This window comes from Octopus sinensis, linkage group LG9 (genome assembly GCF_006345805.1).
Source record: "Octopus sinensis linkage group LG9, ASM634580v1, whole genome shotgun sequence".
NCBI lineage: Eukaryota > Metazoa > Mollusca > Cephalopoda > Octopoda > Octopodidae > Octopus > Octopus sinensis.
In genome coordinates this window covers 64,317,266-64,341,560 of record NC_043005.1, presented here as the reverse complement: position 1 = coordinate 64,341,560, position 24,295 = coordinate 64,317,266, and the positions used below count along the sequence as shown (strand labels likewise).

Below are 24,295 nucleotides of genomic sequence, written 5' to 3'. Positions count from 1 at the left end.
ATTCACTGACAACAAAATGCAAATTCCTTAAAATATCCAGCGTCACTCAATCAATGACATCAAAACATCGTGAAGGAAATGCTGCACTGAAATATTTCAGGAACCCTACGTAACATTTGCTCAATAAATATAAATTGAGAACTAAAAGTATAAAGTGATTCATTCATGCAAAATATTCTTGTTTACCGAGAGATCCTGAAAAAAAAGACTGTTACGTTACAGTGAAACATTAACACAGTCTTTCATATGCTCATACGTCTGTTCTGCGAATCTAAACAGAAAATCGCTTGAAGTATAAATGCTGACAAAATGGGGAAATTGTGTGTATAAAGGAGGAGAAATAAAGACAAATAATGATAAGTGAGCTGCATATTACCTCAAAGGAGGAGAAATAAAGACAAATAAAGATAAGTGAGCTGCATATTACCTCAAATAATCTCAGAAAGATTTCGGGCAACACAAATACACACACACACACGCCCCCACATATTCATAAGCTCATGCGAACATAAACGCTCAAACACCGACATGCATATAGACACAAACAGACATGATATTCCCATCCTCCCCTTCGTTTCACTCTCATTGAAGAATATTAGTATCCATCTTCTGTGAATACCTGCTTGTATGAATGTAATTACACAGCTTCCCCACCTCCAAAATATTTTAAGAAGCTTCTTTCCCCACCTGTGGATTAGGTTATTTACAAAAAATTAGGTTGTTGTGGTGTTGTTGTGGTGTTTCCTCTCGCGTACATTAACTCTCATATGTCCGTAGACATAATGCACACACAAACACACGCACAAGCAGACATACACATACATACTCAGACATACAGACACACACATGCACATACATATAAACACACGCGCTGGCGCACATACACTGACGCACACACATATGTATATATATATATATATATATAGAGAGAGAGAGAGAGAGATGTATATATATACACACGCAAACGCATAAACGTATATATAAAATCTACAATAGATTTATGTATGATGTTTATGTAATAAACATGCATGTATGACTGTATGTAGTATATATATATGTATATGTATGTATGTATATGTCCATGCATAGGTAGAGTAACATATAATAGCAACTGTGCATCTGTCATCAGTCTGTATACAGAGCAATATGCAATAAAGAAGCAGAATAAATGAAAATTGAAAATTGATGCTGATGTGCAGAAAAGCGTATTGACGACTCACTGGAGCTGAACATGTTTTGCCGTATTTCTGTAAATATGTGAACGATCAGTGTAGGTAGTACAGTTGCTTAGTAACCGTGGCTTAGTGATATAGAAACCAAATGTGTTTAGAAATCCCCTATAGCCAACGATGTCATTGAAGTTATTGTTGATTGCTTCACGTAAACCGAATTGATCAACAGGATCTATATTTCAAATATTTCAATTGTTCGGAAAATGTTTACATTATTTTTTTAAAAATCGTTCTTGTTGTCGTTGCTACATTGTCATTTGTACGACATGGATCAAAATGGATTTTTTTTTCTATATTGAATCGCGATAAAAAAAAAAAAATGAGAAGGAAACCAAATGAATAAATAAAATCTTACCTCTGACTTTCTCTTTTGCTGATTCATCCAAGATGGTTGTACTATGGACTTTTGAGTTCTTGTCGAGCAGTTCTATACACTGGTTGATGCTAACTTTTTTGCCCATGCATTGGATGAACACATCAAACTTTGAGCCGGCTTGCTTAGAAACTCTTGTTTCTATGTGCATCACTTGAAGTTTCGTTGACTATTCAAAAAAAGAAAAAAGAAAACAAATTAAATAAATGTCAGAACAATCCAGGGTTTGGTAAATTCAGTTACTGCGTTCTTTAACGTGCAGGTTAAATTTTATAGTCGAATGAAATCGTAATTGTTTTTAAAAATGGAAATGATATCAATGTTTATTTATATGTGAAACTCATCCCCTATAGTGTGAGTCTTATTTATGCTTCACTATTCCTCCCTTTCATTTTAAACCTAGACTACCTCTGCAATATTTTCTTATATTAACTGAAACCTAGTGTAGATTATTACAAACTTTGCTTAATTTCTTCTTTTAACAGACACAGAATTAACTCCTAAGAGCGATACCAGAGTACTGTTGAAATTAAGAAAATGCTGCTCAGTAAACGACGCTACTTTTATAGTAAACTAGCAGTATCGCCCGGCGTTACTCGGGTTTGTAAGGGAAATAACTATATAAGCATTATTAGAGAGTTATAGCCAAAAAATAGCCAAAAAATGCATTAAAAATGGAAAAAAAATGATGGTAAATTTTTTTTTAATCGTTGACTCATCGTAGACATTTTTAGAGAGTTATTTCCCTTATATAATACCGAAAAATGCATTAAAATGGAAAAAATGATGGTAAATGTTTTTAAAAATCGTAGACTCATCGTAGACGCGCGCTAATACCCAGAAGGGCTCGATATGAATCACGACTATAAGATACCCGGTTTTGGTTAAACTGCACCGCAAAATGTGGGAGTAGTTAGGAATCTAAATCATAGGAGACAGACATACAACCTTACTTTTATATATAAAGATATGTCGATCAATTCATAATTCAAGTGATGTTAATATTTCTGCTGTAAGTGTTTAATTAGATATCAAACCCAATATCTAAAAACAAATGAAATTTAACAACAAATTGCAGTTAGGCAATAAAATACCTGTTCACTAAAGTAACTCACAATGACACAAATGAATTAACCAAAGGATCATCTAAAATGTCATATCGCGAAGATTTAATCGGATACTGAGTTTAGTGCAGAGATACATAATTAAGAAGAGGAACGAAAGAAATCCTATTTCACTCAACCAGAACATCTACAGCTTGAGGGTGAACGGAATCGAGAATACATAGTCCTTGGTTGAAACGTCAACAGGCTACGTTAATGGAAACTTCTCTACGAAGCACACATTCTCTTTGTAGTCTTTTCAAATGTTCAGAAATAATAATAATAATAAAAAAAAAAAAACAGGTTGTATTGAAGGTAAGATAAAAGAAAAGGTTATCTTAACGGAAATCTTCAAATAGTCTATGGAATAAGAACCCCGTATTCAGTAGGGAATGACAACTAGATTTAATTATAAGCTGTTATACTTTCAAATATGAGCAGGCGGGTAAATTACTACTGCGCTAGATAATATTTTGAACCTTACAAAGTGTAAGTAGGCATGATGTACATTTGAATATGTGTGCATACATAGATTTATATATACTTTTCTCTAATGTATAGCAGCAGCGTAAACAAACTATGAAATGACTATCTTTCTTTCTGTCGCGTATCTACTTCTGTCCTCGTGTGTGCGTGTTTGTCTTTGTTTGTGATCGCGTGTTTGTATGCGCCTCTCTTTCCTCACTTTTTCTTCGTTAACAACAACATGGCTGTCGTATTTTCGTGTTTATTGTCTCCTACATTTATTTATTTACTTGTTTCTTTCTTTTGGTTTTTATATAACTTTTATTGTATAAATTCTTTTATGGTGTGTTTTTTACCTGACAGTCACCTTTTCTGAAAGAATTCTTTTCTTTATTTGAAAGTTTATTTATTTGAAATTTCTGTCTTCTATTGAAGTGGTGCATATTGTTATTGCTACCTAAACAATTGTAAAAATATGAAATTTTTAAATAAATGTTTCTTTCTCGCATTATATAATCTGGATCATGCAACCAATAAACTCAAACCATAGGGCAACGTATATATATAGCATGAGCTACTTTTCTAGCAACATTTTCGTATTGTAATAGAACATAGTGAGCTCTAATCAAATCCTTACATGTTAGTTATTTAGACACATATTATATTATATCATATGTGTGTATGTACATGTGTGCGCGCGCGCCTAATTATGAATGCAGAATAGAATAAAAGTATAAAGTGGCAAAGTTCAGATTGCGACATTTATACATTTATACATCGACACAACATGTAAATAGAACTGAAGGCTAAATGTTACAGGTGGTCGATAAGAGATCAGTTGAGGAATGCTCATAATGGTTATAGTATATGGTGTTTTTTTTTCCCTGAGTAGCTATGCGGTAAGACCAAATTATTGGTATTAGGTTTAATTAGTCATCATAGCTAGAATCCAGCTTTGAATTATATATATATATATATATGTGTGTGTGTGTGTGTTGTGTGTGTGTGTGTGTGTGTGTGTGTGTGTGTGTGTGTGTGTGGAGGCACATGGCCTAGTGGTTAGAGCAGCGGACACGCGGTCGAGGAACCGCTGGTTCGAATCTCAGACCGGACGATGTGTGTTTATGAGTGAAATACCTAAGCTCCACGCGGCTCCGGCAGAAGGTAATGGCGAACTTCAGCTGCATCTTGCAGCTCACATTCGACGGACTGGCATCCCGTCCAGGTGGGGAACCTATACGCTAAGGAAACCGGCCCTAAGGGCCAGGCATGGCTCTCAAAGGAACAAACAAGATATATATATATATATATATTTCTTTACTACCCACAAGGGGATAAACATAGAGGGGACAAACAAGGACAGACAAAGGAAATTAAGTCGATTATATCGACCCCAGTGCGTAACTGGTACTTATTTAATAGACCCCGAAAGGATGAAAGGCAAAGTCGACCTCGGCGGAATTTGAACTCAGAACGTAACGGCAGACGAAATACGGCTACGCATTTCGCCCGGCGTGTTAACGTTTCTGCCAGCTTGCCAAGATATATATATATATATATATATATAAATGCGCGCGTGTGTGTGTATGTCTGTGTGTGTGAGTACGTGTGTGTCTGTGTGTGTGTGTATGTTGATAGAGAGATAAATAGATAGACAGATAACGTCAACAGATAAGATTTTAAATAAGACCAAAGAAATAGGACATATCTTCCTACGGGAATTAAATCAGGTATTTATCGTATCCAGGCCGACCTCTAATCGATTACCGAAAGGAAGTTCTAACGAATTAATTTGTCAAATTATCATTTATAAACATTCAACAACATCACGTCACCTCCCCCACTTGGGATTGACACATCGTCTAACTAACGATATGTTAAATTCCATTTTCTCTTAGCCTGTGCACGTAGATATCATACTCTCTCTTTCTTTTCTCTTTTACTTGTTTCAGTCATTTGACTGCGGCCATGCTGGAGCACCACCTTTAATCGAGCAACTCGACACCAGGACTTATTCTTTTGTAAGCCCAGTACTTATTCTATCGGTCTCTTTTGCCGAACCGCTAAGTAACGGGGACATAAACACACCAGCATCGGTTGTCAAGCAATGCTAGGGGGACAAACACAGACACACAAACACACACACGCATATATATACATATATAAGACAGGCTTCTTTCAGTTTCCGTCTACCAAATCCACTCACAAGGCATTGGTCGGCCCGGGGCTATAGTAGAAGACACTTGCCCAAGGTGCCACGCAGTGGGAATGAACCCGGAACCATGTGGTTGGTAAACAAGCTACTTACCACACAGCCACTCCTGCGCCTTTATATTTGCATTTATATTTTTAGCCGTTCACTTTATAGCTAATTACTATTCATAATCTTTGAGTTTGCTCTGATCATAAGCAATGAATGTTGAGTGTAAATACCGAGCTGTGCTTTACAGAATTGTTGTTGGTGGTTGAGAGTCTTACCAAATCATCTATTATTTTCATGTAATAAAGGGTGATTACCAGCTCACGGTTCGATTGTGACTCACAAGCTGTGTATTATGACTAGTGTGCAAAACCCTTCCTCGCACAAGTCATTCACAACCCATTACGCATCTTTCTGAGCGTTGCACGCAAATGTTTATATGTGTGTCAGCATGTTTGAATAGCAGTGAATTTCGTTATACTTTCATGAATAACTATAAACTATATATCATCATATATATACTTCAAGAACCTCTTCAATGGAATTATGTATGAATCTCTCTTTCGTACCACATTCTCCTTTCTCTTCCCCTATTTTTTTCTGCATAATTCTTCTCTCTCTTCTAGGTCTATACATAATTCAATTTTGACACTACCATACGCTGTAGGTTTTTAGTTCACTACTTTCTCTCACACCAAATCTCTCTCTCGCTCTCTCTCTTTCTCTCTCTCTCTTACATACACATATATACTTTCTCTCTTTTTAAACACTTTCTTTCGCTGTTCACTTGATCTCCAAATTACAATATTTCATTTCTATCGCTTTCTCCTCTCCTCTCTGCTTCACAAAATCCCAATCTCCCATATCTTTATTATTTCTTTTTATCTCATCCAAACTTTCTTTTCCTCTGCTTGTCTCTCTTCATCTCCATCCTTCCTTCACTCTGTTTCTCACTACCTTGATCGTCCTATTACTCTATCTCTCTCTCACACACATTTTCTCTCTCTCTCTCTCTCTCTCTCCCTCTCACTCTCTCTTTCTCGCTCTCCCTTGTATGCTGGTTAGTCTCTTTTATTTACGTTGTCAATCTGCCCCAATATTTATTTATACATCTTCATCTCTAAAGTTCCTCCTTATCTCCTGCCATTCTCCACCCTCTAGCTCTCTTTGTGTGTGTGTATATATATATATAAAGAGAATATAAGTTGTATGTATGATAAAAAAAATAATCCTTAACAAATTGACTTTGTAAGAGATGGAGTATGAGAGAGAAAAATGACAGAATGAAAAGTAAAACGCAAAACAACAAAAACAAAACAAAAAGAACGAAAACAATGTCTATGTGAGCGTGTCAGTGTGTGTGTTTGCGTATACGCACACACACACGCGCTCACATATATATGTATTTATATATAGGCAGATTAAAGATACACATATGCAACACATACTCACACACACGTTTCCATTCTCAGTCGCATCTTAACTTTCACGGTATTTTTTCTCTCCCCCCCCTCTATATCAGCCACAACATCATCTGCTTTGTTTATTTGTAAGTTTTTATTATCGCACACGGCACTAGAATCCTTTTCATGTGAAATGTCAAGTACACATATCAAAGCATGAAGATTCTTTAATTTACAATACTTGTCATGTCGCGTGTGGGACCCTGAACACCAAGACTAGACGAAAGCAAATAGTGATTTTCAACTTTTCGTGTTCATTGACAATATTATCAACAAGACGTTGATCTCAATCAACAAGAACATCAACAACACTAACAAAAATATACAGTAAGTTCTAACAAAGAAGAATGATAAAAAAAAATATATGTTGCTGCACCAACAAAATGACAACAATAGCGCCACCTACTCCTACAATAATAACATCAACAATATTACTAATGTAGAAAGAAAAAGAAAAGATAATAGATATAAGAACTATGAAACTACTACTGCGAAAATCAACACAAACCATATGATAATTCTTAGAAATTAGTTGCCACTAAAATAAGGATTATAACGGAAATACGGCAAGGAATAGTAAAATTATGCAAGCAACAAAACAATACTAATTTACTAAGAAAAGAAAGAACTTTTCCCAAGAAAAACAGCAGTAAACTTGTGACTATTTACAAAAAACAAAAAAAGGTTTGTTGCAACACCAATAACAACTACACTAGACTAATAAACTTAAGCATTACAATATTAAATAAATAAATAAATAAATACATGCGCTCTTTTAAAGCCTAGCCAAGGTCATGGGCCCGGTTTCCCGGTTTCTATGGCGTATGTGTTCCCCAGCTGGACGGGACGCCAGTCCATTGCAGCGCTACTCATTTTTGCCAGCTGAGTGAACTAGAGCAACGTGAAATGAAGTGTTTTGCTCAAGAACACAATGCGACGCCCGGTTCAGGAATCGAAACCTCAATCTTACGATCATGATGCTGACACCCTAACCACTAAGTTACGCGCCTCCACATTACAATATTAGTAGCAATAAAAAGCCTAAAAGCTAAGGATGAGTCGCAGTTGTAATAACAACAATAATAACCAGTAATAATAACTGTAATTTCAGTGATAACAGAAATTAAGCAAGAAAATGAATGCAATGTGTATATAACGTTAGAAAAAAGATAAGACACGAATTAGAGGGAATACCTCGAGAACAATAACAGAAAGAAAGAAAGAGAAAAATAACGAAATCCTTAACAATATTTTTCTGCTCCTCCTTCGCCTCATCATCATCCCCGGCAACAGCAGTAATCACTATCAGCTTCACAACATCCACAATAGGGAGATGAGTTACAACGAAAAAGACACCACATAGATGTACAACGATGAAACAAACTTTTCCCCCAACACACACAACAATCAAGTGTAACCACCACCACCACCACAACTACAAACGCAACAACGTCAGCAGTAGAGCAGTAACAGGAACTACAACAACATCAACGAGAACAACAACAATAAGGGCAATAGCAACAGCAACAATAACGGTAGTAACAATAACAATGAGGGAGTGAATACCTACAAATGCATGTTAAGGAAGCAGAACAAGAAAGAAAATTCTACGTATGTGCAATATTATGAAGAAACTGAAAGCAACCTGATGAAGAAATGCCACCATGGACACAACAATAGTAACAACAGCAACATGCATAATAAAAGTAAAACAAAGAAAGAAACACACGGGATTAACAACAGCGATTGGAAGATTTGTTACAATAAAAAATAAGCAAACAAATAGTATTAATGCTTTAACATGAGCCCCAACAGCATCAGTAAAACCCAACAACAACAAGAAGAAGAGAAATAACAACAGGAAGGTTCTGAACGTCAATAGAAACAACAGTAAACAAATCTATGGTTGATAACACTGAAGTAGATCGTCTTCACCTATTTCAAAAAAACCAAGCACGAGTTGAGGATGAAGGGATGACCAGAGAAGTGGGTTGAATAAAATTAAATTACGAATTATTACAGATTACCAATTCATGTGAGATAGATATGGCCGCTGGTGGAGAAGCAGATGCCGTTAAGATGTCGTAAAAGAAAACTGTTAAAGCATCGACAGAGTTCATGGTGATAAGATTTGATAGAGAACATATGAGGACTATAAATAATAACTTAGGGAGAGAGAGGGAGAGAGAGAGAGAGAGAGATAGAAAGAGAAAGAGAAGGAAAGAAAAAGAGAGAGAGAAAGGGGAGAAAGAGAAAGAAAAAATAGAAAACTGAACAAACAATAACAACAAAAACTTTCGTATTTGCGAATAGATTTAAGCAAAACTTCTATGCTTATCATTTATCTATCTATCTATCTATCTATCTATCTATCTATCTATCTATCTATCTATCTATCTATCTATCTATCTATCTATCTATCTATCTATCTATCTATCTATCTGTGCGCGTGTGTTTAAAACCGCAATTTAAACCATATGTTAGTGTATGTGCGTGTATGTATTAGTCTGATTATAGATGCATACAAATATGTACATTCATGTGTCTGTCTCTTTTATAGCTGTATTTGAAGTGCTTCGAGAACCGTTATTAAAAGAAAATGATTTTCTCTTGCAAGTTTGAAAGTTAGAAAGTTTATAACATTCTTAGGACGTGCATATGTATATGTATATATATATATATATATATATATATATATATATATATATATATATATATATATATATATATAGCATGTGTTTGCGTCTGTGTGTGTATTATGTAGGTAGCTGGGTTGTCAGGTAAAAGTGCGTGGGGTAAAGCAAGAGCGATGAAAGCATATAAATAACTGAACGTTTACGGCCCACATACACAAACCTATGCATATATGTATACACGTAATTATTCGTTCACTTGATTGAAAATATCGAGGTGGTATATATATAGTCGTATAAGACTTTATCACAAAATAAATAATATGCAATGTCCTGGTGTTGCTGGATGCATATGAATGTGCATGCAGATAATACATGCATGTGCATGTTTATGAATAGTGTCAAAGTAAAAGTAGTGTCTCTATTCGACTGAGCAGTTCTGGTCGTTGACTGAACATATGAGGTCTTTCATGTCATTGGCTGATATTTGAAGAGTTGTAAAAGATGCCATAAGATAAAAATCATGTGGTTGATTTCTCTCATTTATCTTGCCATCGCTCCCACTCTCTCTCACTCTCTGTCTCTGTCTCTTTCTGTCTGTCTGTCTCTCTCTTCTCTCCCTTTCTCTCTCCTTATATACATATATATATATATATATATATATATATAAGGAGAGAGAAAGAGAGAGAAGAGAGAGAGAGAGAGGGAGCGAGAAAGTGGCGGAAGCACATGACCATATATGCACACACGTATACACACATGAAATGCAGACTACATACATACATACGTACATACATACCTGCATGCATGCACACATTCATACGTGCATACATACATACATATATACATACATACATACATGCATGCATACATGCATGCATACATACATATATATGCATGCATGCATACACATGCATGCATACATACATACATACATATATACATATACATACATACATACATACATACATGCATGCATGCATACATACACAAATACATATGCTCCTACGAAATCGAGCTGGTGAGTATGTTAGATAATAAGACATTAAGACAATATGACTCTCCCCAGACACAAAAATATTTACTTCAACACACGAATTCACATATAGAAACTCGCAAACCAGATACAAAAACGAAGTATATATATATATGTATACTATTGTGTCTGGGGAGAGTCATTTTCTTTTTGTGCTTTATGTAACACACTCACCGGTAGAATTTCCATTTTGTTTCTTAGTTTTATTTTCCTAAAATTTTCGTTGCGTCTTGCAACCTTTTCAATAGTTTTGGAACTATTGAAAAGGTTGCAAGAAAAAATTGGAAATTTTACCGGTGAGTGTTACATAATAAAGCACAAAAAGAAAATGACTCTCCCCAGACACAATAGAATATGCTTCAACATACGAACTCATATAAAGAATCTTGCAAACCAAATCCCAAAACGAAATATATATATATATATATATATACTAGCATAGATACCCGGCGTTGCCCGTGTTACATGCAATTGAAGAATTAGACTTTCCTGTTATATTTTCTGTAATAAACTGGAATATCTGTGTTACAAATTTCATCAAAATTGCAGATGAGCGTTATTTCCCCATTTACGCACCACACACACACACACACATATATATATATATATATATATATATATATGTGAAGGCGCATGGCTCAGTGGTTAGAGCGTCGAACTTACGATCGTGAGGTTGTGAGCTCGAATCCCGGACCGGGCTGCGTGTTGTGTTCTTGAGCAAAGCACTTTCTTTCACGTTGCTCCAGTTCACTCAGCTGTAGAAATGAGTTGCGACGTCACTGGTGCCAAGCTGTATCGACCTTTGTCTTTCCCTTGGATAACACTGGTGGCGTGGAGAGGGAAGGCTGGTATGCATGGGCGACTGCTGGTCTTCCATAAACAACCTTGCCCGGACTTGTGTCTAGAAGGGTAACTTTCTAGGTGCAATCCCTTTTATATATATATAGTACGTTTGTTGTGCAAGATTTTTTATTGGCTAAACTGGCAAAATGACCATTCCGAAATATAACAATATATATATGAATCATTTCCATAGCATTCTATTCATTTTCTTTAATCATTGCAGAACTTGTCAATTCATTGCAATTTACGGTTTGAATTATAATTTAGTAGATTGCTAAAATAACCAAGATTAACTTCTGTGCGTTTTTAGTACTCACTGAATCGCATACATAATTTTTGCACTTATCTTTCCAAACTCTCGGTTTTACAATACATAATATCAAGAAAGATACTTTCGCTTGAGTTTTGAAGCTAGGAATAAATAATATATAGCATATACATTCATGAATATATTATATAAATGTGGTTAAATATTTCTTGTGCATTCGGCTTTTGCTTCGTACACACATATACACACACACATACACATAGATGTACTTACACATAGGTATACATAAACATAGACACACATTCTCAAAGACAAAAAAAAAAAAAATGCTATCTAAGAATGCAATGAGGCACTTACATTAATATATTGTTTTTCAATAAATATAATTCAATTTTTATAGTTCGATATTTCTTTCGTTATTTTGCTTCATCATTCATAAAAAATATAGATAGACATGTATCTTCGGTATACGTAGTGCATATATATACACATATAAAAACATATATCTCTTCAATGCATATGCACCCAAAAGAAAACATATGCAAAAACTAAAAACATACACAAGAAGAAAATATACAACTGAACAAGTATACTTTCATAGACACACGCACACACTTCTGTTTGCCCTTTTATAATATTTTATATTGGTTACTTTCTATTGTATAGCAGTTTCATTTTTTTATCAACGATAAAAATGAAGCGAAAAATGAGATCCCAGGAACTTCAAGCTCAAATTTTTGAGCTAGGAATGAAAAAAAACAGGTTTTCTTTTCAGTTTTGTCTGTTAACATTCTTCTTTATATCGTTTCCATTCCATTAGTCATATAAACGTGTCTGTATCATAATGATTGTCGTTTACACAGACATATATACACATTCCTGAATGCAAAATAGAGTATATACATATAAGTGTATGTAAAAACCTCTGTCTAATACCTATATATACAAATTTATGTATGTATGTGTGTGTATACACACACACACAAATATATATACATATACATATTCATATATATATATATATATATATGTATATATATATATATATATATATATACATACATATGTGTATGTCTATATGTATACATATATATGTGTGTGTGTGCGTATTTAAATATGGTGTACATGACTTCAGTATTTATCCCTATAAAAATGCATTTTGTAAAACAATTTTAACTATTTTAGCAAAAGATTTTTTCTACCATTTTTCTTGAAGATTCTTTATAATCATTTTATTTCTAATTTTCATGTGTTTGAAGGCGTTTGATAACTTTTTTAGTTAATTGTCTAACATATTGCTAAATTCACAGATGTCTACTGAATATATTCATTTTACATACGTACATACATACATATATACATAATTCATACACATATACATACATATCTATGGACAACTGCTTCGAAACTTCCAGACAATGAATCCATATTCATGCCAACAATAATTGGAGCACTAGGTTTTGTTAGTAAATTCTTAAAGGAGAATCTCGATAAACTGGGATTTTCAGAAAGAGAAATCGACTGGCTAATTCGTATATTACAAGTTCAATCTGTGAGTGGAACAGTAAAAATATGCAAAACTTTTCTCAAGTTTCAAGTGTGGATTTGTATTAAGTACATCCCAAATATGGAGCCGTGTATCTTTGTTGGAAACCGGCTCCCTTCTCAGTGGAAGTTTTATGATAATTAAAAAATAGAAGCCTTCATCAGTTGTCTTGGGGAATCTTCGAACCTGGGTTCTCATATCTAAGGTATGTTTCGATGTTATTATTATTATTATTATTATTATTATTAGTGAGAGAGCAGTTCATGCCATCAAAGTGACACTGGGGTAAAATATACGAAGCCCAACATACCCATCATGACTACCCGTCTGATAAGGGTACACCGGGCACATGCATCACAACCATATGTGCGCGACATGGTGATCTCATATCAAGATAAACAGCACATGACCTTGCAGGTGGGGCCCAGTTAGAATTTTCTTCAAGTTGAGTAGCCCATCCCGCTCAAAAGGGTTGTTTAAGGATGTTGAAAGAACCACCCATGTTTCCAGAGGTGAATTATTCAAACCCCAAAGAATCCCTCTCAACACATGGCTATGATGCTCCCCCACTACTTCTGCTCGTGATCAGAGATGCACATATCATCAGCCACTAAGGGACATGCTCAACTGGTTAAGGTCAAACAACTGACAAGCAAATCTGTGGTATTGAGCAGAATATTTGCTGTAGCCCATCTTTTATACCAAGACAAAACAATGTACATGATAACACTTCCAATCAGTTAAGATCAGAAGCCATGAGAGCCACTGCCTGGTACTGCATCAGGGCATTTATTATTATTATTATGATTATTATTATTATTATTATTATTATTATTATTACTACTACTATTCTTCAGGTCACTGCCTGTAATCGAACTCGGAATCTTGGGGTTAGTAGCCCGCGCTCTTAACCATTACGCCATATTCCCTTAACCACCACTACTACTACTACTACTACTACTACTACTACTACTACTAATAATAATAATAATAATAATAATAACATCGAAAAATACCTTAGGAATGAGAGCCCAGGTTCGAAAATTCCTCAAGAAACCTGATGAAAGCTGGAAGGTATATCAGCCGAAACGTTGTGTAAACAAGATGGGGACAAATATCCGTCAAATGTAAATAATGTAAAGAAAGTATGGGAAAATCTGACATTGTTTGAAGCAGATCCAGCTCGTTTCCTTCTTCAGGTTAAATGTTGGGTTCACTAAGAGGCTGCCACAATGCGACAACACATACAGTGGGAACATCGCCGCTGACTCGCTCCAAAGTCATTTCATCAGCAAGGAAATTGATCGCCTCAGTTTTTGTGATTGCAAAAGGCATTGTGTTTATTGACTATCTTGATAATCTTCAGAAGGACCGCATCATCAATGGAGCGTACTATGCCAACTTGCTGAGGTAGTTACGAAAGGCTATCAAAACCAAACGCACTGAAAAAAAAAACTGACAAAAGGGCATTTGTTTCATCAGAACAATGCACCAGCACACAATGGCTGCTATGTGTGACTGAGGCTTTGGACTGGTTCACTAGTTCTGTCGACTTCGGGGCTCGTCGACACCAGAGCTCGACTGGTATTTATTTAACTGGCCCCGAAATAATAAAATTTGGATTTCGTCAAGTTTTACGCTAATCAGCGAATAGGTGAACAAATATGTAGACAATATAAAATGTAATTCAGTTAGTTCTGTAAAAGAAGTTTGAAATCCACACTTCGTTGTTGTCTGACTGTCTATCAGGCTGTCTCTTTGTTTGGTGTAGAAGTTAGTTACCTTTTCGCTGGTTCCCCACCCGTCTTAAATCTAATACGAATCCTAGCCATCCTGATACTGGAGTGTTCCATTTCCTCTCAACGCCATACATTATGATCTAATAGTGTCGAGTAGGCAACGAGTAGAATTACCACTCCCATTAGTTTTCCTTATCTTCTACTACTGAACTAGTATTATGTGTATGTGTTTGGCTGGTAAGAAAATAACACTGCTTCAAAGTTCAATGACTAACATTGTTGTAGTACTATAAATGTAGGAAATATTAGGAGAAGGAAAAGTAGGATGTATAAAGTGTAGAGTAAAGCAAGGCTGCTGGAAGAAAATCCAACAGACTAAAAATATACACTCACTTGCATCTGTACATGATCACACATTCGTTCCTTCATATACAAAATAACGCGCGATACACACACAGCACACACGTTTCTGTTTCATGCACACACAGATTGCACTTACATGCAGTTATAGACACAAATGAGTAAAGCATTCTGATATTAAATGAAATATAAATAAGTGAATTATAAGAGAAAGAGAGACAAAGGAGCGATATAAATAGAAGAGACAGGAGAGAGGGAGAATGAGAAATGCATTTGGAGGCGAGAAAGTTGCGAACAGAGAGATATTGGAGAGAGCAGTTTCATGTGCAGAACTGGGACATGAGTGAAGATATTGTTTTTAAAATGTGTAGAGAGAATCAGAAAGTGCCACAAAAGTGACCCTTTTCCTCCTCCTACTCTTCCTCCTCCTCCCCTTCCTCCTCCACCACCAACTCCTCCTCCTCTACTTCCTCTACCTCCTCCCCTTCCCTCTCCTCCTTCTCTTTCTCCTCCACCACCACCACCTCCACCTCCTCTACCGCCTCCCTTTCCTCCTTCTTCTCCTCCTCCTCCTCCTCCACCACCACCACCACCACCTCCACCTCCTCCTCCACTTCTTCTTCTTCTTCTTCTTCTTCTTCTTCCACCTCCCCTCGTTTCTTCTTCCTCCTTCTCCTCTCCCACCCCCACCATCTCCTCCTTCTCTTCTTCTTCCTCCACCTCCCCTCTTTTCTTCTTCCTCCTTCTACTCTTCCTCCACTTCCTCCTTCTCCTCTTCTTCCCTCTTTCTCCCTCTCCTCTTTCTCCTTCGCCTCTTCTTCCTTCTCCTCTTCCTCCTTCTCTTTCTCCTTCTCCTATTCCCCTTTCTCCTCTTCCTACCGCTCTTCCTCTTTCTCCTCTTCCTACCGCTCTTCCTCTTTCTCCTCTTCCTACCGCTCTTCCTCTTTCTCCTCTTCCCCTTTTCTCCTCTTCCTTCTGCTCTTCCTCCTCCTTCTTCTTCCTCCTCCTACTTCTCCTCCTCCCCTTCCTCTTCCTTCTCCTTCTCCTCATTTTTGTCCTCTTCCTTTTCCCTGATTCTTGTCCTCTTCCTTTTCCCTCCTTCTTGTCCTCCTTCTCCTCCTCCTTCTGGTCGTTATCCTTCTCCTCCTCCTTCTAATCCTCTTCCTCCTCCGCGTCCTCATCATTATCATTTTAGTCGATCAAGTAAACCATATTCGGCCTCTATTATTTACAAACTCGTACAAAACTTAGAATTCTTTATTAATGCTGGCCGTAATTTTTTCGGTAGTAATGTAAAGCAGGGAGAGATACATCTACATCAGTGACCAGTGCAAATATAATGAAGTTGTATTACAAATGATGAAGATAATAATAATGATGATGATGATGATGATGATGATGATGATGAAGGCGATGACTATGAAAATGACTTATTGTATATCAACGACGTCGTCGTCAGGCTTAAAATGAATCTATGGAAATACCAACTGAGTTTTACGACCGAACAAAATTGATTAGACATGCGTATATTTTGATGATAGAGAAACAATGGCAATTCCATAGTGTTAGACATTAGTTATTTTTTCAACTAGCAGACGATCAACTCCGCCATTTTCTTGTGTTCTGTTACGGTATTTCATTTGATGTTCTTTCTAAATGCTTGATTTAAAATTAGCAAATCGAGATCATTATTGCCTACATTTAACATCCTTGAGATTATTGTTGTGAATTTACTGAATTATTAGTTCTATTATAGCCATGATTAGCTCTAGCTAGCTTAATATCCTGTTTCGAAAATGTTTTGAATTGCTTCAAAGCAGTATCTATTGAGTACAATAGAAATTACACAACCAGAAAATGTTTATGGCCTAAAAGCGGGCGTTTAAGATTGCTTAAACTTCTGATCAAATCACAATCAGCACAAATAATGCCTTGCATAGGCAATGGCAGTTTCATATAGGCTACTGACAATAAGCACAATATGCTTCTTACCCAAATAAATAAAGGCTGAAAATAAAACCGAAGCACATATTCGTGAGGAGTAGCAATTTGATAGCCAAGTAAATGTTACTCATCACGATATGATTCATGATCGCAACACTGAAAACGATCCATTAATATAATTAAATTATATAAAAACTAGGTTTCATATTTGAGGTGCTTCGAATGTATTCGACCTAACTCCTAAAAATGACAATAAAATATGACAGTCATATGTAGATTGATTGTGTATATTGAACTACTAACGTAATAATCACATTACTTCGAAACAACTAAATAAATATAACAGAAATATGAGAGAGAGAGAGAGAGAGAGAGAGAGAGAGAGAGAGGAGAGAGAGAGAGAGAGAGATGGTAGGGTGGCAGTTAGAAAAAAATGATGTTTTATCATTTGAATGGAGACCTGGCTCGCATTCCTACAACTAATTAATCCTCACTACTATCAGCATACAGCCAGATGGATTAAGTTAAAATTCGGAATCACCAATAGATCCCATACTTGTTTCGAGGTTGCAGAGTTATGAGTTAATGCTGGATTTACAGAACTCATCTTTTTACAATTCTTGTGTAACAATCATATTATTTGGTTCCCATACCGATATAGAGAACATCGCCTCAGTGTAAAAGAAATATTTTATAAGACATTACTGGTCGGGAAAGATTATAAGTCTTAAACTTCCTTCGATGTTCAAAATGGTTTAATAAAGATCAACTTTCTGTAGCTTTGCCTTTCTAATTAGACACAATTCCTTTTATGAATTGAGATTAAGTCTTCCGGTCAAAACTCTTAAGTATTTTAAAATTAAAAGTGTTGTGAATGTAAGAGCAAGAGTTAAACGGGGCTCGGGAGGAGAGGAAGGATCCAAACTGGGTGTGAGACAGATTTGAAATGCAGCAAGCTAAAAAGTCATGTAAAGTAGGGAAATATTTGAAGCAGGAAAGGGTTCGTTCATGGAATGTTTGGTAGGTGGGAATATAATACTAAGATAAAGAAAATATGATCCACAGAAGTTTCCAAATATAATACAGTAATAACCCGCAAGGCGTTTACTGTAGCAGTGTTCATACCAACACTGGACGCTAGATGAGAACTGGACTATTGACGTTTATGCCCTGAAAACTATTAACGCATTCCAGGAATTTCCACATTAAGAATTATGTGGTCCGTGTCTCCATTTACAATGACAACAAGGCAGCATTGTATCCCTATCATTCAATATCCCCTACTCACCTATATCGAAGCTTTTCCATGGATCAAGTCTGCATATATGACGCTGATAATTACTAAGAATACTCTACGCACCCAGAAAATTTGTACGATACTCTACAGCAGGTCGCTAGAAGAGAAGCTGCATTTGTATGAACAAGAGGTCATGCATAACAATATCCGAAGTGACAGCAACATAGATAACCAGAGGAGCTACCTTGGATTAGCACTCGGGATATTAGCTCTCATTTTGAAGGAGACAGTTTTGCAATACAGGAGTAGACAATACCCGAAAATACCTGATATACTTAGGAGATACAGATGAAGATATATCCCCAAGATGTAACAATCGACGTAGGCTTTGTAGAATTAGCAATGAGGATGTGATCCACATTATGTATAACTGTACAAAAAAGTTATCATGTTATTACCTATGAGATATTAATAAAAAAAAACCCCAGAATAACAGACTATAACTGGGACAGAGAAAAGTAACTATACACAATAGTTGAAATCTGTTGTCCAGATGTCAACAGTAAGTTAAAGGTTTGTGAGAAAGTAACATCCGGCAAAGGATGCCGATAGAATAAGTACTAGGCTTAAAAATAAGTTCTGGGGTCGATTTGTTCGACTAAAACCCTTTAAAGTGGTGCCCCAGCATGGCGCAGCAGTCAAAGAATTAAAGTAAAAAAAAACATATTACAAATATATACTATATGCTATATATATATATATATATTCACACACACACACACACATTATATAGATATATATGCTTGCATACATGCATATACTTACGTGGGTACAAGGCTGCTTGGTTGGTGTAAAAATTCCTAGGAATGAGTAATTGTTTCCGGGCTAGAAACCGGCTCTTTCCGCGATTGGCGGGAAATACATAAGTGCTTAGATACCTGCTTACTTGCATGTAAGTACATGCGTACTTAGCTAAATAGACACCTACCTACCTACCTACATACATACATACATACATACATTCATTCCTCACCTTGGGAATATTCAGTACTATTAATTGCCGATAGGGACCAGCTCTAATTTCTTACAATTCGATTAGTTGATTTATATATTAATTACATATTGCAGTAAGTATGATATGTCAGATACATATAATATCATTAATGGATACACAAATGATAGCAGAGTGTATGACACAAATGTAAAACGATACAGTGAGATGAGTGTATTAAAAAATAACATTGCTACGGAAAGCAGAAAAACGAGTAATAAATGACACAAAATATCTAACTCACCGTTACACATTTGACAGACACATAGGTGCTATCATGGCTGTGCGGTCAAGCAGTTCGCTTTGAAACCTACAGATTTCAAGTTCTGTCCGACTTAGCAACAGCTTGTGATCCAGTTTGAGCATTGGGTGTATTAGTAAATTTGGTCGACCGAGGACTTCAGAAGAAGACGTTTGTCCAATATGCAGTATGAACTAAAAACTACTTGGTTGGAAAGGGAACTTTATCACACAGCCATGTTTCCACAGAAAAATTATAAGACCTCTCTCGGCAGAGATTCGAACCCTGGTTTCACGTGTGACTGACCTACACACACACACACGCGCGCGCAAATATATATGTACATATGCATGTATTACGTATGCTTGTGTATCTTTGTATACGTACTCACAACTATATAGGTTTTCTCCAGGCGTTGCCTTATATATTCACCCGATCAAAACAAGTTTGTCATTATTTCCTTGTCTGTTTAACTCGTTTATTATTTTTTTTCTGTTCTAAATTTGTTCAGTCGTACGTGAAATGCAGTGTTTGTTGGATTCATGATAGCTACATCACATCACGCTTCATAGATTATGCGTTTCGAATCCAAGAGCAGGGGATTGGCGCAAAACGTTAAATAAAATAGGCGCAGGAGTGGCTGTGTGGTAAGTAGCTTAGCTTGCTTACGAACCACATGGTTCCGGGTTGATTTCCACTGCGTGGCACCTTGTGCAAGTGTCTTCTACTATAGCCTCAGGCTGACCAAAGCCTTGTGAGTGGATTTGTTAGACGGAAACTGAAAGAAGCCCGTCGTATATATGTATTTGTGTGTGTGTGGTGTGTGTGTGTTTATGTCTCTTCACCTCTCTGGCCAGCTAAAATCAGTGTAGAGCTGTATGCAGCGGATCACTTAGAGATCAACCATAAACCCACGCACCTTACTAAAACTCTCTTTTCCTCTTTCCGCCCTTTTCAAGCCTAGCCAGGCTCATGGGCCCAGTTTCCTGGTTTCTGTGGAAGAGAGAGTGAGAGAAAGTTGTGGCGAAAGAGTACAACAGGGCTCACCACCACCCCCTGTCAGAGCCTAGTGGCGCTTTTATGTGTTTTCGCTCAATAAACACACACAACGCCCGGTCTGGGAATCGAAACCGCGATCCTCCGGCTGCGAGTCCGCTGCCCTAACCACTGGGCCATTGCGCCTCCACACAACTTACTATAACTAAGCTATACAAACAATAAATGTCGTAAACAATACAGAAATCAAGCTAGAGTACATGATATTATGGTATTGACAGAACATAGAATGGTTCTGAATATCGAAAGAACTAAAAGAACAATACATGTGTTCAGAAACAGACAGACGTTAATGTTCCGAGGGTAATACAAAAGTAAGTTAGAATTTATTTATCTGGTACTTTTTAAACAAAGAATGTATTTCAGCAAAATGTTTATCGCTAAAGCATTTTCTCTCACATCCTCATCCCATTTACTAACTCTACATTTCTCCTAGCAGTCGAGGAAAAAAATCACTTGTGTTCCGTATTCAACAGTTAGATACACCGATTACTTCTATAGCAATGGAAAATTGTATATCGATTATCGATGACTAGTCAAGGTAACCAAGACAAGACATCATTGACTAGCGACATAATTAAAATGATGACATGGACATCGAAATTCATTTCGCTCTTTCTTTATTCATCTGACTTCTTTCGGTTGCAGTACATTTCAGCCTTTTGTTTTGGTTTTTAATCAATTGCCATAAAAAAGTCTTTATTTTATGATTGTTTTCTTTCTTTTTCCACTTTTCAAATCCTTTGTTCCTCCACCCCTCACCTTAACACAACCAGAAAACTTTTAATCTACTGAAATATTACCGACTGGCATGATACGAGGAGACTATTGTAAATAAATAAAGTACAGGAATTTATACACAAACATACACACAGAAACACGCACGGGAACACACACACACACATACACACACACACGCGCACAGACATACGCACATTTAAGCACTCAAACGCGCACTTAGATTATACACATCCACACAGATACAGCTGTATGTTCGTGAATGTGTGAATGTATTTGAATGCAAGCAAATATACCTCATTCTAGAGTACTTTTAAGCTTCTATGTTACAGTATATAGGCTTTTGAGTGCACTTTTTACGCATGGATGCATATGTATGTGAGTTGTACAAGTATGTAAGATTATATGCTTCTATAATAGCTTGTGTGTGTAAGTATGTGTGTGTTTGTGTGCGAGCGCATGTGTTTGTACATATGTGTAAGTGTAAGTATACACTGGAATGTCCCTTGGTGGTTAGTATACTTTAAGCCTATTATAATATCATCAAAGATCACAAAAGTAAGTGAATGGTGGAAGACAATTGATATATCTATTAAGCAACTTACTGTTATACATACATACTCAACTAACAATTATAATACAGAATTGTATTTTTAGTAATTGAAGTAGTGCTTACATAGTGCCGGGTCCTCTTACTAAATAAAATGACCGATAGCCTTCTCTAATCAGCGCTGAGTGTAAGATCTTAGAGTGCTCGTATGTATGACGTGGAAACAATATGACCAAATGATTAACAAGTTCGCTTCTCATTCACGTGATCCCACTTTGGTTCCACTACGTGATGCCTTGACCAAGTGTCTGTTATCAAAGCCTCATGTCGACTCAAGAAATGTGAGGGGAAAAGTGGAACGAAGTACGTATGGAAGCCCATCAGATGAGCGTAATGGTTTAGCCCTGTCTCACTTCGACACACTGATTCTGCTTCAGAATTACGTTAAGATTACATATGTATGTGAAATACACAATAATTTAAACGTTAAGTCAATGAAAAGGCAGTTCAGTTATCAAACATTTGAATGCGCATCGTCGAATTCGACGGAGTACGACTGACATTTCCGGAATATAGTAAGAACATGAAAAGATTATGAGAATATATTTTAGTTGTGACTAGAGGACGGAGAAGTTCTTGTAACCCACAAGACCAAACAGGGTGATGCTATTGAATTCATCTTGAATCTTTTTAACTCAACGACTACAGGATACGAGTAGAGAGGGAATTTCAGGTGATGTTCTGGGAAGGTAAAAATGAGCGTAATGTTTAATGAGGATGCCAAGGAATTGGAGACAATAATGAGGATGGGAGATAGGAAGATAAGTAGAGCAGGAGTGCCTGAATGGAGGTGATATAAGCTAGTCAGATCTGAGGAAAAAAGTCATTAAAATATCGGTAGAAAAGGTGCAAAGGGGGAAAACTGTGGGCCTATGGGTCAGAAGCTGGTGTATGCCTATGAATGGTCGTATGCCAATTTGTCTGCCGGTTCGTTTCAAACATCAGTTATTCATTTACATGTAATGATGTCAGGTGGGTTTTTTGTTCGGCTGATTGGCAGGTTCATTGCGTCTCTATTGGTTGAAAGTTGTTATTTTTTGTCTTGATTGGGTGGCCTACCTGTTTGGCTTTTGGTAATCTCTGTTTAATTTAAAATTTCTCAATAAACTATTTCTATTGAGGGCTATATCTTGCAATCACGACGTTTAGGGTTCGATTTCATTGTGTGGCATCTTAGACACGCTTTTTACGATAGCCTATAGGGGACCCAAGTCATGTAAAGATAACAGGGTAAACGAAAACCATTCAGAAGCTCGTCGGATAGACTGTGGTTGCAAATTAAAGGGCCCAGCTTTGTCACAAGAGAACGCCTATCTATAGAATCCTCTGACATCGGTTTATTTGATTATTAAGTATACAAAACCACATTATATCTATATACATAAAACTTTAAACCATCGAGATAGTACTGAAGTAATCACTTCTAAAAAGTACTATTTGCATGTGTGTGTGTGTGTGTGTGTGTGTGAGTGAATGCGTGTCTGTGTTTTAGTGACATATTTGCATTGCTATATAATTATTTCTATTAAGTATTTTTCATAAGTCTGTATCAGTCATTAATATCTAGTTTGGAACGATAAGGCGGCGAGCTGACAGAATCATCAGCACGTTGGGCAACATACATACATACATATATGTACATATATGTATGTATGTATGTATGTATGTATGTATGTATGTATGTATATGAAAAAAAGACCAGAGAGGGTGGCTTTGGTCTGCTTCTGCAAGAAATATATTATACAGCAAAATCCATTAAAAGCATACAGGGAAATTGTCAGTTCTCTCTAACTTAGAACACATAAAACACTTCAGTCTGTCATTAATTTCAGTCCTTTCAACTTATCTTGATGATGTGCTCTGTCCGAAACGTTGGATTTTTCACTTCTCACGGCAAGTACACTCTTTTCTCTTTCTATTGATTTTACTAAATGTAGAAGAAAAGTTGCAAGATACACATAACGCAAAAATACAATCAGAAATAAAACAAATTAACCTGACTTTACATAAACATCAATAGCCATATCAATTCATCCCTTTTCTCTAAATTGCTGGAGATTATCGTGACCAGAAAACTGAGCAGTTCATCTACCCTGACGACTGTGTAATATCCCTTGAGAGTCTGTTTCAAGTATCAGCAGCAAACCTCATCTCAGT

General features: G+C 36.4%; 1 protein-coding gene across 1 annotated transcript in view; it reads right to left on the bottom strand.

The window, feature by feature from the left end:
• LOC115215438 (tryptophan 5-hydroxylase 1) overlaps window positions 1-24,295 on the bottom strand; it is a 125,230-nt gene that overhangs the window by 72,277 nt on the left and 28,658 nt on the right. Inside the window, exon 4 of the mRNA XM_036505674.1 lies at window positions 1,588-1,774. Within this exon, the coding sequence (XP_036361567.1) occupies window positions 1,588-1,774 (187 nt within the window). The remainder of the gene's footprint in view (window positions 1-1,587; window positions 1,775-24,295) is intronic.